This window comes from Nyctibius grandis, chromosome 1 (assembly GCF_013368605.1).
Source record: "Nyctibius grandis isolate bNycGra1 chromosome 1, bNycGra1.pri, whole genome shotgun sequence".
Taxonomy (NCBI): Eukaryota; Metazoa; Chordata; class Aves; order Nyctibiiformes; family Nyctibiidae; genus Nyctibius; species Nyctibius grandis.
Window position 1 is genome coordinate 36,834,502 of NC_090658.1, and position 13,250 is coordinate 36,847,751.

The 13,250-nt window shown below is 38.8% G+C and overlaps 1 protein-coding gene across 3 annotated transcripts in view; it reads right to left on the reverse strand.

Moving 5' to 3' along the window:
• BIRC6 (baculoviral IAP repeat containing 6) overlaps positions 1-13,250 on the reverse strand; it is a 194,194-nt gene that overhangs the window by 91,645 nt on the left and 89,299 nt on the right. For all 3 annotated transcript variants that reach the window (XM_068415935.1, XM_068415930.1, XM_068415945.1), the window contains 8 exons: positions 12,576-12,709; positions 11,419-11,546; positions 7,534-8,096; positions 4,310-4,485; positions 3,720-3,816; positions 3,336-3,530; positions 1,258-1,458; positions 336-615 (listed from right to left, as the gene is read on the reverse strand). In XM_068415935.1, the coding sequence (XP_068272036.1) occupies positions 336-615; positions 1,258-1,458; positions 3,336-3,530; positions 3,720-3,816; positions 4,310-4,485; positions 7,534-8,096; positions 11,419-11,546; positions 12,576-12,709 (1,774 nt within the window). The remainder of the gene's footprint in view (positions 1-335; positions 616-1,257; positions 1,459-3,335; positions 3,531-3,719; positions 3,817-4,309; positions 4,486-7,533; positions 8,097-11,418; positions 11,547-12,575; positions 12,710-13,250) is intronic.

The window sequence follows — 13,250 nt, forward strand, 5'->3', positions numbered from 1 at the left end:
GAATGCAACTCTGAATGCTTTCCTATCCTCTGTATTCTTTCACCATTGCAGAGGTGAAACACACCCTTTTACATATGCAGATTAAGCATGCTACCAAAAAAGTGAGAACTGCTTATACTTGCCTTCTGAAAAAAAGAAAAAAAAAAAAAAAAAAAAAGGCAAGCAAGTTTTCTAAGATATTTGAAACAGATTCTGTAAATGCTAAAATTCAACTACAAAAACAGATACTCATGAATACAGTTTGCTACTGAAATATCTGACAACATAATTGAAAAAAAAACCCAAAACATGAACTGGCACGAACATGCCTCTGGCCATTGATACTAGAAGCTTACCTTGTTTTAGAGACCTGATCCTCAGAGGGAAGGAATGGATTATTGACGGTTGCAGACGAGGTGTTTCCAAAGGCTGTGAGGCCTAACAGTTTGATTTGCGAGAGGCCGAGTGTACTGGCATCCCGAGGACGATGGAGACGGAGGCAGACAGCTGAGGCAACTTCAGCTTTTACCAGCTGGATTTTTATATATGTGAGACCGCTTGTGATAACAGGAGTTGACAAAGGTAACATATTGACACCATCTGCGCTTATTTCAACAGATACTGATGAAGGGCAAGCTACAGAGTAAGATAAGAAGGTTTAAAACTATTTATTTAAAAATCTGCAATGCTTTGAATTTTAAGTTTTAAACATGTATCCCTGTTAAAGATACAGAACAAGATGACTGAAATGATGTTAGGCAAACACTACTTCAAAACTGCAGCTGCAGTATTTGACCTGTGCAATGCTATATGTTAAAATGCATAAGCATTTTGATACATGGTGTATACAGTTTATTTCAAAGACTTAAGATGAAGAAAAGTCCTATCAGTATAAATGCCACATGTTTCCCTAGGAGGGCTATGACAGTAAGAGCTGAAAATCTCACGCTTTCTTACAACTACCATACAAAACCATTTTGCCTGAAGACTCCTGACCAATAGCACAGTCTCACTAGGGAAAGTTTTGAGAAGTTTGACAAGGTTTTTTGGCATATTTAACATTAATGCCACAAGACATGCATTAAGCTAGAAGAAATCAAGCAGAGGCAGGGCCTTCCATTCTCAAGGAAAGCAGAATTAGCAAGCTTTTCAACTTACTTTACAAGCATTCTTCAAACAACCTGTCAGCTTTAGTTCGTCTGATTATACTCTTTGTATCATTTCTAAATCCCACCCTTCAAATTTTCAAACCGGCATCATGTCAGTGAACCTACTTACTCGCCAGAGAGGCCAGGTGAGGCTGGATGTGGATCTCCTTAAGCAGCACGGCTGCAGGAAGGTGAATCGTGAGGTCGCACCAAGCTTCCTCAGGTAAAAATATGTACGACCACGCAGCAGACCGAGCTCGTCTGTGGGGAGGAGTAGCCTGCAACAGTACTTCAGCAGGCTGGGCAGTCGGACTGCTTGAGGTGATGGAACCTTCAAAAACAGCACCATTAACATTGATTATTAATGTTTATTAATAAAACCCAAATTAATTTACAACCTGAACAGTGGAAAACACTTGTTTCTCTATCTCACCTGTTTTCATACATTGATAACATCCCATGTATAATAATGACAATTGCTGAGATATTTTTACTTTTACTCTTAGACTGTTTTACATAGGCAGTTTACATTTCCACATGCATATGCACGTGCTTAAAAATTTGCCAGCTACACTTGCTACCAAAATCCTGAACTTTCTATCAAGAATTCATTACAAAAACAAACCAACCAAAAAATGCAGGTTGAACAGTATGCTTAGAACTTGAACTTAGTTAATTCATAGTTAACATAATGAAGGCTTTAAAAGTTCAAATATTACAATGATAACATAAACGACTTAAAAAATCTGCACACCTTTTTCTTTAAAAAGGTTTGTTTCACATGAAAACCTTTTTCTAAAAAAAACACCAGAATCAAAAAAACCTGACCACAGCAGCTGCTTATTTTTCTAATCTTAGCACGAGTTAAGAATGAAGTAGGAAGATGTAGGCTATGTCTTCTTTAGCAAGTGGTATGGCACAAGACCAGATTCGTGCCGTTTGAACTACAGGTACTTGGGGTGTTTTATTTTAAAGTAGCTCTAGCCTGGCCCCATGACTGAATGCCTAGCAGCAGCTGGAGGTGAATCCCTGGACACATTTTGATAGACTTCACCACAAATGAATCGAGTTCGTCTCTCAGAGAACACTACATTATGAGAATCAGTGTAGTAAGTAAGGACAATAAGAAGGTTAGTTTCAAAAGCACAATCCCGACTCAAAGTAAAATACTAAGACAGATGCACTCACAGCAGAACATCAAGAATTGCAGCTCTGTGCAAGTTGGGAGACAAGGCATGCAAGAGCCCACCACCACGCATGCTTAGGATTTTTACTCCTTGAAGTAATCAAGTACCAACCTTTGTAGGACTCCTAAATTTACCTTTAGGAATTTGTGCAGAGCAAGATAGAAGATTTCTAACAGCCCTCTATTTTGCCAAATAAACCTTTTTTTCTTATTATTTCATTATTTTTGACACTCTTAAATTTGAAAGACAGGACTGAATGGATTTCTCTCTTGTCCAACAATTTTTCCAGAAATTTTAAAAATAATTCTTTCTTTCTTCCCTCTTGACAGTGAGACACCCTGTATGAATACATTCATGGGCTACCTTAGGATAGTGGGCAGCAACTACTAAGACACTAGTAGTGAAAAGGAGCCTTTGTAAGATATTCAAGTACATTTACATCTTAAAACACATGCATTTTAGTTAAGCGGCAGCCATTGCATTGATACCAAAACAGCATTGCAATTCTAACAAACATTCATGCAGGCAACATTGGAGCCATTAGGTGCAGGTGTGAGAACAGCAGCAGCAATATCAGCCCTATGCTCCAGCTTCTCTGTTTGACCCAGCTCGGGCTCATTCTGTGTCACCCAACTTTGCTCTGCTTCTTTAACAGCTCCATCAAATCTGATGTGCCTTAAGTGAAGTCAGTGAGTCTCCGTGTGTCTATGGCAGATGGTGGGTTGGAACTGGCTATCCCCTGACCTAGGAAAGGAGAAGGGGGCCCACCTTGATGCATGACTACATCAGATATAGATCACTTCCTTTCCTTCTTTCCCCTATCCACAGGAGGTCTTATTACCTGTGGAGGAGGGGCTAACCTCCTCCCCCCAGCATCATCTTGAAACACCAGCAACCCCTCCGTTTAGAAGATTTAATAGTATTGCAACATTTGACACTATCACAATATTTTTTGTTAATAACTTGATAAACATTCAAATGACCAGTGGATATTAATGTAAGAGAAAGAAGTATTACTTACCCAAAGGTGCAAAATTGTGAATTCCTTCTGCATTATCAGGCTCAGAAGCTAGCACTCGAGCTTTCAAACTGCTGTCTGTTGCTTTGGTGGGACCAGAATCAAGAAATTTCATAATAGTAGAAACCATACTTCTTGCTGTGTTAACAATAGCTCTTGTGCTCGTTACCATGTTGTTACAAATAAGCTGAACACCACCTGTGTATAATGTAGGCGGGGGAGGGTGGGGTGGGAAACAACACCGTTCAGAAGCATGCAATAGATTCTAAGCAAGCCAAGGCCTATTTAGTAAATTTGCTCCTCCAGACACATATGTGTATTCCTTCTTTAAGCGCCAAAAAGATCTACAATAAACCTTTTACTTGATGTAGCTAAACACATTCTTACCCATATCATGGAAAGCCTTCAGTGCTTCACTTGTATCCAAAACTCGTAAAATGAACCAGAGCAGTGGCTCAGATAACTGACAAGTGGCAAGAGAACCCTAGAAGGAAAAGTTAAGAAATACAGTTTCATGCAAAATTAATAAGACAGAAATACGCATTAGTCTCCCCTTTTAGTAGGCAAAAATCCCAGAGAGGAAATGACACCATAGTTGACCTCTCTAGCACAAAATAGCAATATCATGCTCCATATGGTTCTTAGAAAATAAGAATACTGAGCATTTAAAATACCTACAAATATGAACACAATAAATGTGTTTCCCACCTGAACATAATAAAACATTCAATCCATCTTCAAGCCTTTAGCCAGGAACATTTATGGGAATGTCAAAATGTCCTTACAGAAACTCTCTCCCCCTCTACCACGGGCAACAGAGGGAGGCTTCCTAACTTCAGCACCAAAATGAAGTGAGGCTGGAAAAATGTTAACATTTCTTTCACATAGCACTAGTTCAGTTTTCTGAACTTCTTATAGGTTACACTATCAACTAATCTATAATTCCCTTGAAGCACAGCAGACCTAAGGGAACTTACCTGTCTTCCCATGTACCCACAGGCCATGTAGGTAAGAATTGGCTGAAGCATCACTTGCACTGTTGTCGCTTTTTTACTAAGTGTTGTCAAGATAGTGAACAATCCATCTCCAACTGATATTGCATCTAGGCCACCGTGAAAGTTTTCATGTTTAGTGAGATGTAAGCCACTTGCACCTTAGTGAAAACAGAAACAGTTCAAAAGTCAGAAGCTGAGACCTAACAAACCATTACAGCACATAACAGAACTCAAGGATATTTAAATTTCTTTTCAGTTAAAAGTTCACATGGATTTTACAAACGACAACTGGACCAGTTTTCAGGATTATATAAGTTACTGTTAGTGTTCCCAGATACATGTTACCTTCTTTACAGTATAAATAAGAAGACTTGTCCCAGGAAGCCAGGGAATTTAAATTCAATTTTAGATAAGACCATACAAATGACTGTAATTAGTGAAGGAAACAGAATAAGAGCTACAAGGACTGGAATCACTCCTTAGAATCAGAAGCAACTAACAAGATTTTAAGTCTTTTTTTTTCAGATAATAATAGAAGTGCACTTGTGTAGCAAAAAAAAAAACCCAAAACCGTTTAACATATATATTTCTGTCAGAAATCCCTCTCTTGGAATTCTCCTTCTCAGTGTTACAGCTCAGGATTTATTCATGAGGATTTACTGAATATCAATATTCAGCAATATTGATTACACATTGCTGAAATTGAGGATGGAAAGCAAAAGAATAGTCTTCCCAAGGAAGAGATTACCCCCGTAAATATAACCGTTTTACAAAGCATATCACATCCATCTGGAAGAGCTTTTAAAAGTAGTTTTAGATATGAGTGGGGAGAATTGATGGAATAATCCCATTCCATTTAGAGAAACTGGAGTTATACTAACAAATAATTACAGAAAATAATGTGTTCAAGCGATCTTTGGAACATGCCTTAGAGAAACACTTTGGCAAGAGAACTGACAGCTGTAGTCCTTTAATCACCTTCAAGCTGTCAAGAAAGAAAATACTGAGAGGCACTGGATGCATGGAGACAGAGAAAGAAAAGTCTTAAGACAGCCTCTGCACAGTCTAGAAAAGTTAAATGGAATGAATGATGGAGCTGAAGCCAACTAAAGTGGGTTTGCTGTAACGATTTTGAGAAAAAGGTAGGGCAGGAGGGGAATACTGTTACTTGTATGATTTTCATAGTCTGTCAAAGACAAAGCATAAAAACTCAATGAAATAAATAGACAAAATGGCCATAAAAGAAAATGCAACAGATGTTTTCACTTCGTGTGACAAGTGAATTACTCAAGGCCATCCTGGTTCCCAACCAGCTGGCTCGCTAGGTGCAGTAAATTAACATTATTAGCATAAATTTTGACACCAGAGCTGCTACTTATCAGTACACATCTGCCGACGTCATCCTGTTTATCTTTCCTAGGTAGCTAGCATGCTGCACTAGCTATTACATGTTTACTACTATATGCTGATAACTGATTTTTGGATTATATATAACCTTGGCTGCAGTCCTGGAGAAATGTTTTGTTCATAGAAATTGTCTGGAGAGAGCTTCATACAGTTTTTCATGAAGGAACTAAAACCACAAATAGCTGTGTTACATCTTTCCAAAATACATATACAAATTAGTTTCAATAACCTATATTAAAAGGCCTTGGGACGAACAATCCGCTGAAGAGATCAGCTGGCCCAGTATCCTGAATTCAATGAAAAACATTTTGAAACAACACTACCTTTCCAAATTGCCTTTTTAAAAATGCAAAACAACTGCTGGACAGAATTCAGTGGTAGAAAGACATCAAAGTTGAGGAGGAGAATATTTGAGTTTAACTCCAAAGAAACACATAGTCAGAACAAACCATCATTCCCAGAACAAACTACTTTCAGTGTTCACAGTGTATCTGCAATATGACACCAACTACCCACAGTAAAGGAGAAGATGTTCTGGAATTAATTTCGGGAAGGTTCCACCAGGGCAATCTAGGCTTGTCAAATACTGCCTGCTGTTTAATTTGACTACTGGAGATTACTACTTTTTTCTCAATTCCTTTTATGCCAAAATGAACCACTGGTCTAACATTCACGTGCTCTCATCTAAAAAGTATACCGTTTTCTGGTAGTAGAACTGGTTAACAGTTTCACATCTGCTTAAAAGAGACTACTACAGAAAAGGCCACAGATACTTTCTTCGAAACAAGAATATCACTATAAAAAGAACGAAATTTTACAACTATTATGCCTGAAACAGAGTGCAAGATCTTTGCCTATCCTGCAAAATGTTTTTCCAGTTTTGTGCATGCAGAAACATTCACGGTATTTCAGCCAGTGCTTTATTTTGTGCAAATAAACTCTATGCTATCAGCACAGCTCACAAGCAAGTCACATAAAGACAGTCTCTCTGAGCAAATGCACCTTAGGTACATGTCTGACAAACAGCAACTTTGCTGTTCAAAGTATCATCAGTTTTCTCACTTGTTCGTAGCAGGAAGATCCCACCCACAAATATACGACTGGAACCCTCAGAATATGATGTTACTGAGACTTCTAGTAAAACAGTGGAATAGAAAAGCTTATACACTCTGTGCAAGGGCCACAACCGAAATTTGTCTTTTTCAGAAACTATTTGAAAAAAAAGAAAAATAATGCAATACATAGAGAACAACTGAGGTAACGTATCTATAGTACAAACTCAAGACTAATCCTAATCCATGTATAGAGGCACATGATGTGCACGGACTGAAATACAGGAAATTCCATTTAAACATAAGAAAAAGGCTTTTCTACTTTAAGAATGATTGAACATTGTACAGGTTGCCCAGGATGGTTATGGAGTTTCCACCCTTGGGGAATCAAAAACCCTACCGGACAAGGTACTGAGCAACCTGCTCTTTGAGGCAGGTTCTGAGTCGACCCTGCTTTGTACAGGAAGGCTGGACTAGACAAACTCCAGCCGCCCCTTTCAACAGTGACCATTCTGAGATTCAGCAAATTCAAATGCCAGATGCACTCCTGTTTGGTTTTAATTACTGTCTCCCACCTCATGTTAGTTGTTTTCACATACCTGGCCCCCCTTTCACTTCTTATCAGTCTCTTTTCCTGTCATTTCTGTGACACATTCTTTCATGTCTACACCCAATTTATGAGTTTGTAGAAGCTTTAAGCGTTTCACCACCCCAAAAGGTCTTCTGTTTTATTCACAAAATACCTACCAATAATCATTGCCATAGCGCTGCTGTTACACTGGCCAAGTGCAGACAAAATCTGGCTCATAATTTGTTGATTGGCTAACACCAAGTCTGCCACATATGCAGTTGATCCTTGAGTATTAGGGTTGCTTCCATTGCCATCTTTGCTTCCCGAAACCTTTTCTTCATCAGACACACTGTCTGTAGTACTGCTTGCTACTGGAACACGGGCACTATATTCTCGGTTAGTGGAAAGCGGCAGTTGAACTAAAATGTTGACCAGCTTTAACAAATCAAACATAAGTTGATCCCTTGTCATTTCTCCACAAACTGCTTTGGCATCACCTGGACGGATAATATTGGCAAAAAGCCCTCCAAAACACGCTCGAGCACCCACAGAGCTGTCTGAGCCGCTGCGAGACATCACTTTGTCCGAACATGTAATGTAATGATGCACAAGAAAGGTTATAGACTCAATTACTGCAGAAATAGTACTAACTGATACAACTTCAAAATTCTGTTCCAGGGTAAATTCCAAGAGTTTCACTTGTGCATCCAAGGGTCCCTGGCCCGTCTGGAAAGCACCTCTGAAAGAAAATAAAAGAGAAAAAAAAAAAATAAAAATTCATTGTTCAGTATTAACAAGTTAAACAGGTTTGTTTGGTTGGTTTGGTTTTTTTTGCTTGATTTTTAAGAATCAAAAAACACACCAGACTTGCAATAAATAAAAATCCAGCCATATTCAGAAATGCATGTTGAAGCACATGAGTCAAGCATTCATAACTTTTTAACACACTGGTCATTACACAGCCTGTAGAACCTGCTCATCCTATCACTTTCCTGATACCATTAAGGATTAAAATCTCCTTCGAAAAGTCTAGGATCCATCTTTTTTTTTTTTAATCATTCAGTTAATTTTGTAGGTATAGGCTTGGAATTGAGATCTGTTCAGTTATGGGTGAAAAGTTTCGTGTGTTCGCAGGGAAACTTCACAGAATCACAGAATCACAGAATGTTAGGGATTGGAAGGGACCTCGAAAGATCATCTAGTCCAATCCCCCTGCCGGGGCAGGATTGCCTAGACCATATCACACAGGAACGCGTCCAGGCGGGTTTTGAATGTCTCCACAGAAGGAGACTCCACAACCTCTCGGGGCAGCCTGTTCCAGTGTTCAGTCACCCTCACCGTAAAGAAGTTTTTCCTCATATTTATGTGGAACCTCCTGTGTTCCAGCTTGCACCCATTGCCCCTTGTCCTGTCAAGGGATGTCACTGAGAAGAGCCTGGCTCCATCCTCATGACACTTGCCCTTTACATATCTATAAATATTAATGAGGTCACCCCTCAGTCTCCTCTTCTCCAAGCTAAAGAGACCCAGCTCCCTCAGCCTCTCCTCATAAGGGAGATGTTCCACTCCCTTAATCATCTTCATGGCTCTGCGCTGGACTCTCTCTAGCAGTTCCCTGTCCTTCTTGAACTGAGGGGCCCAGAACTGGACACAATATTCCAGATGCGGCCTCACCAGGGCAGAGTAGAGGGAGAGGAGAACCTCTCTTGACCTGCTAACCACACCCCTTCTAATACACCCCAGGATGCCATTGGCCTTCTTGGCCACAAGGGCACACTGCTGGCTCATGGTCATCCTGCTGTCCACTAGGACCCCCAGGTCCCTTTCCCCTACGCTGCTCTCCAACAGCTCTGCCCCCAACTTGTACTGGTACATGGGGTTGTTCTTGCCCAGATGCAGGACTCTACACTTGCCCTTGTTATATTTCATTAAGTTTCTCCCCGCCCAACTCTCCAGCCTGTCCAGGTCTCTCTGAATGGCTGCGCAGCCTTCCGGTGTGTCAGCCACTCCTCCCAGTTTGGTGTCATCAGCGAACTTGCTGACAGTGCACTCTATTCCCTCATCCAAGTCATTAATGAATATATGGAATAGTACTGGTCCCAGTACCGACCCTTGAGGGACTCCGCTAGACACAGGCCTCCAACTGGACTCAGTCCCATTGACCACCACTCTCTGGCTTCTTTCCTTCAGCCAGTTCACAATCCACCTCACTACCCGATCATCCAGACCACACTTCCTCAGTTTAGCTGCGAGGATGCTGTGGGAGACCGTGTCAAACGCTTTACTTCATGTGAAGAAGTCATGTAATACTTTAATGTCACTAGGATTATTTGGTTTTTAACAGGAAATCATGATGTTTTTTTTTCTTCCCATAGTTTTTTTTTTTTTTTTTGGTTGATTGGTTGGTTCCCCACCCCTCACACCCCAAGGCAGAAAGAAGAATGGTCAGGTTTTAGCTATCTAAATAGTAACTATACATAAGACCATGAAAAGGTACTCAAACTATCACAGATTGGTGCTTGTAGGTTGATTGCTTGAAGGATCTCTTTTAGGGGTGAGTTTATTTTCCCAGTTGCTTTTACACAAATACTGGTGGACTACAAAATGAAGCTTTTGAATCAGTAAATTTAAAATAAAACTGGTGCTAATTCTTGAAGTGTGAGTTAGTTACTAATTTTTGATCTATTTCTCTGTCTCTTTTGATGCTAATTAATATTACTATTAAAATTAAATACAGAAGAAAACAGTTTATAGAAATAGTCCTGAAGTAAATATTTGGCATTTAATTAATTCTAACAGTAAAATACTGCTTTTCTTCACAATCAATCTTATGCTTTGATCAGACATGGCATACTTCAATAATTACCTGAGGTTTTAGAAATAACCATCTAAACCCTTTTCTGGTGCTTTGCTTCCACTTTATGACATTGCAGTTCTACCTTTGGTTTGCCTCAAAAAAAAAAAAATCTAACACATTTCAAAAACTATCCTTTCAGTGGTCTCATTAGCTTATTTCAAATAAATTATGGCATGTAAACACGCATTCCAAGATTCACTGTGAATTAATGATTTTATTGTACTATGACATTTCCTGTATTAGTGATTGATCATCAATGTCACCTGGTAAACATCACCCATCCAATTTAAGTTACCAAGGTAAAACTCTTGGAGAAGGCTGAAACTGTTCTCTGCGTGATGAAAGAATAGATAACACCAAAGTGCCACCTACTGGGAAGCCAGAAACTGAGGAAGTTAATTCCTAATTATATGAAGCCTTTGTCTGAGGATAAGCAGAACATCAATACCAGAAATAAATGATAATTCCTGATGTACTTCAGACCAAACTATTGCCACATTTCTGGTGTACTGCTGTATACACAACAGCCTTGTGCCCATCAACCTAGCTTTGAAGAAGCAGAGCTGTAAAAGACAAGCTATAAGCTCTTATCTCTCCCCTGGCCAGTGGCACCACTTCTCTGCACTAGTGGGGAGACAAGACATCAGTAGGCCCCAGAAGGAGAGTGGGGCAGAGGAGTTTTTCCACTGTCAGGTGAGAAGAGAAAAAAAGACAAAGCAATAAATACGCATAGTGCATAAACAGGATTATGCAATCTCATATTTCATCCTACCACGTTATAAAAGCCATCCATATTATTTTCACAATCTACAAATAATTTCTAGAATCTTCAATTAATTCAGGCCTCTCAGAATTCTTTTTTCTCTTTTCAATAGGTAAGCTCATCAACAGTGCCCTTATTTGAGGGATTACTTTAACAACGCCTATATCTCAGCGCTAGATAAAATCAGTTCAAACAACTGCTTAGTGCTTCTATTCACTGTCCCTCACACGAACGGCTGCGTGTGGATTCCAGTCGCACTCTTCCACGTTCCAGAAGCAGCCCAGATCCTGCTGATAGTGCTGCAACAACACCCAAGATCTCCATCCATAAATAACTTGACAGTATGACAAGGCGGTATATACACATCTTAGTTGCGATTCACACTCGCATGGATTTTAAAGACAAAGAGGGCAGGAAAGGAAAAAAACAGTCAAGATTTACCTTTCTGTTGAAAGTATATGTATTAATTTCAATAAAAATTCACTGAATATCTGAGGACAAGTTGAAGAAAGGTGCACTTGTAATCGAGTAAGAAATTCTTGCATAGCTTGTGTCGCTGTTGGCCCAACCTAGAGGAAAGGCATTTTAGTAAGTATTATATAAAACTGAAATGTCTTCAAGAACATTACGTAGTATCTATCTAACAAGAACATTTTCTAAGAACAGAAAAGTTTTATGTAGCTTAAATTGCTTTCTGAAAAAATTTTCTGGGTTTTCACAGAACTATTCCATATCAATTTATATTATGTGTTTCTCTATAACTAACCATAAGTAAAAAGCAAATAATTCTGTTCTTTGCCTAAGACTCGTTTTGCAGCTTGAGACCATCTTTTCAGCAATGCGAACTACGCTTCACACAGAATACATTTCTGTGCTAATCTGAATGTTTTTTCACAAACTACACATTTACATATAAGCGCTTTAAATTAATGGCACTGCACAATGTATAAGTTCTGGAAAAGACTATGTATTTTCTGGAAAATACTGGAAATATCAGGTGTTTTCTGCCTCCTGAATTAAGTGTTTCTGAGACTCCCGTCAAATATTACACACAATTAAGTTAACTTGGGCTTTTTTTTAATCACTATTCACAGATGTTTCAAAGACTGCAAAAAGCAAAAAAAACATTAGTTGAAATCAGGAGAAACAATAGACACCACATGAATTCAGAAACAGGCAGAAAATAAAAGCATGATTCTGGAATTATTAGATTTTTAAACTTAACTTTCTTTGGCATTTTTATCTCAACCCAACAAGATTTCAGGAAACTAACTGAACTCTATTACTTTCTTCATGCATACAACTAAGGAATCCTAACATGGAACACATTCACTGACATATTGCATGGCATTCTTTCCCTGTGGCCAGTCTCCAGATGTAAAAATCTATGATGACTACTCAAGAGTGTATCACCAACATGAACTTCCCTATGGTTGCTCATCAGAACCAACTAAGACTATAACCAAAAAAAAGAAACAAGCCAATGATATCACAGAATCACAGAATGTATATAATACATTATGAATAACACATATTCATGTCAAGTGTATTGAAATCCTATTATGAAGAGTTTTTATCTTCTTTTAATTGCTAGTTACCTGTGGACTGTGTTGATTTGTTCCATGAGGATTAGTGCCGGAAAGAAATTTCACTAACACATGAATGAGGTTTGGATCTGACACCAACAATTGGGCAGTACTTTCCTGAGCTCCAATGGCACTGCTTGGACCAGCTTAAAAATAAAGACATAAAAATTAATCTGTAATTTTAAGCATTAAGTGTAAATCAAACATTTATACTGCATATCGCTTCTACTTATTTCATGACGTGTAAATATTCTCAGCAAAATCAGCTACCGAAAGCTGCTTACTCAGGACTACAACTTTGAATGTAGAGTTTTCAGTTAAGTACAGATACAAACCCCCAAAACTGTTCCATCAGTGTTCCAAGCTTGCTAAGGCAATATTCCTGAAAGTAGAGCTTCATTTTGTAGAAGCAATATATACAGACATTTCGATTTGTTTCGCTTTGCTAGTCCAACACTTTAATATGGCTTAAGTGCATTTGTTAGTTTGTCAGACAGAGACCACATGTTCTATTATCCTGTAAACAATCAAGATATTTTTGTCCTTGGCACATCAGAGATTTCTCATCATTGACTAAAACTGTAGGAAGCTTAACAGATAAGAACTCTGAGGACCAGAATTAGAATTAAAATACACCCTTCAATGATCAAACAAATGAGCCTTATTAAATGTGAAGTCTTACTCACT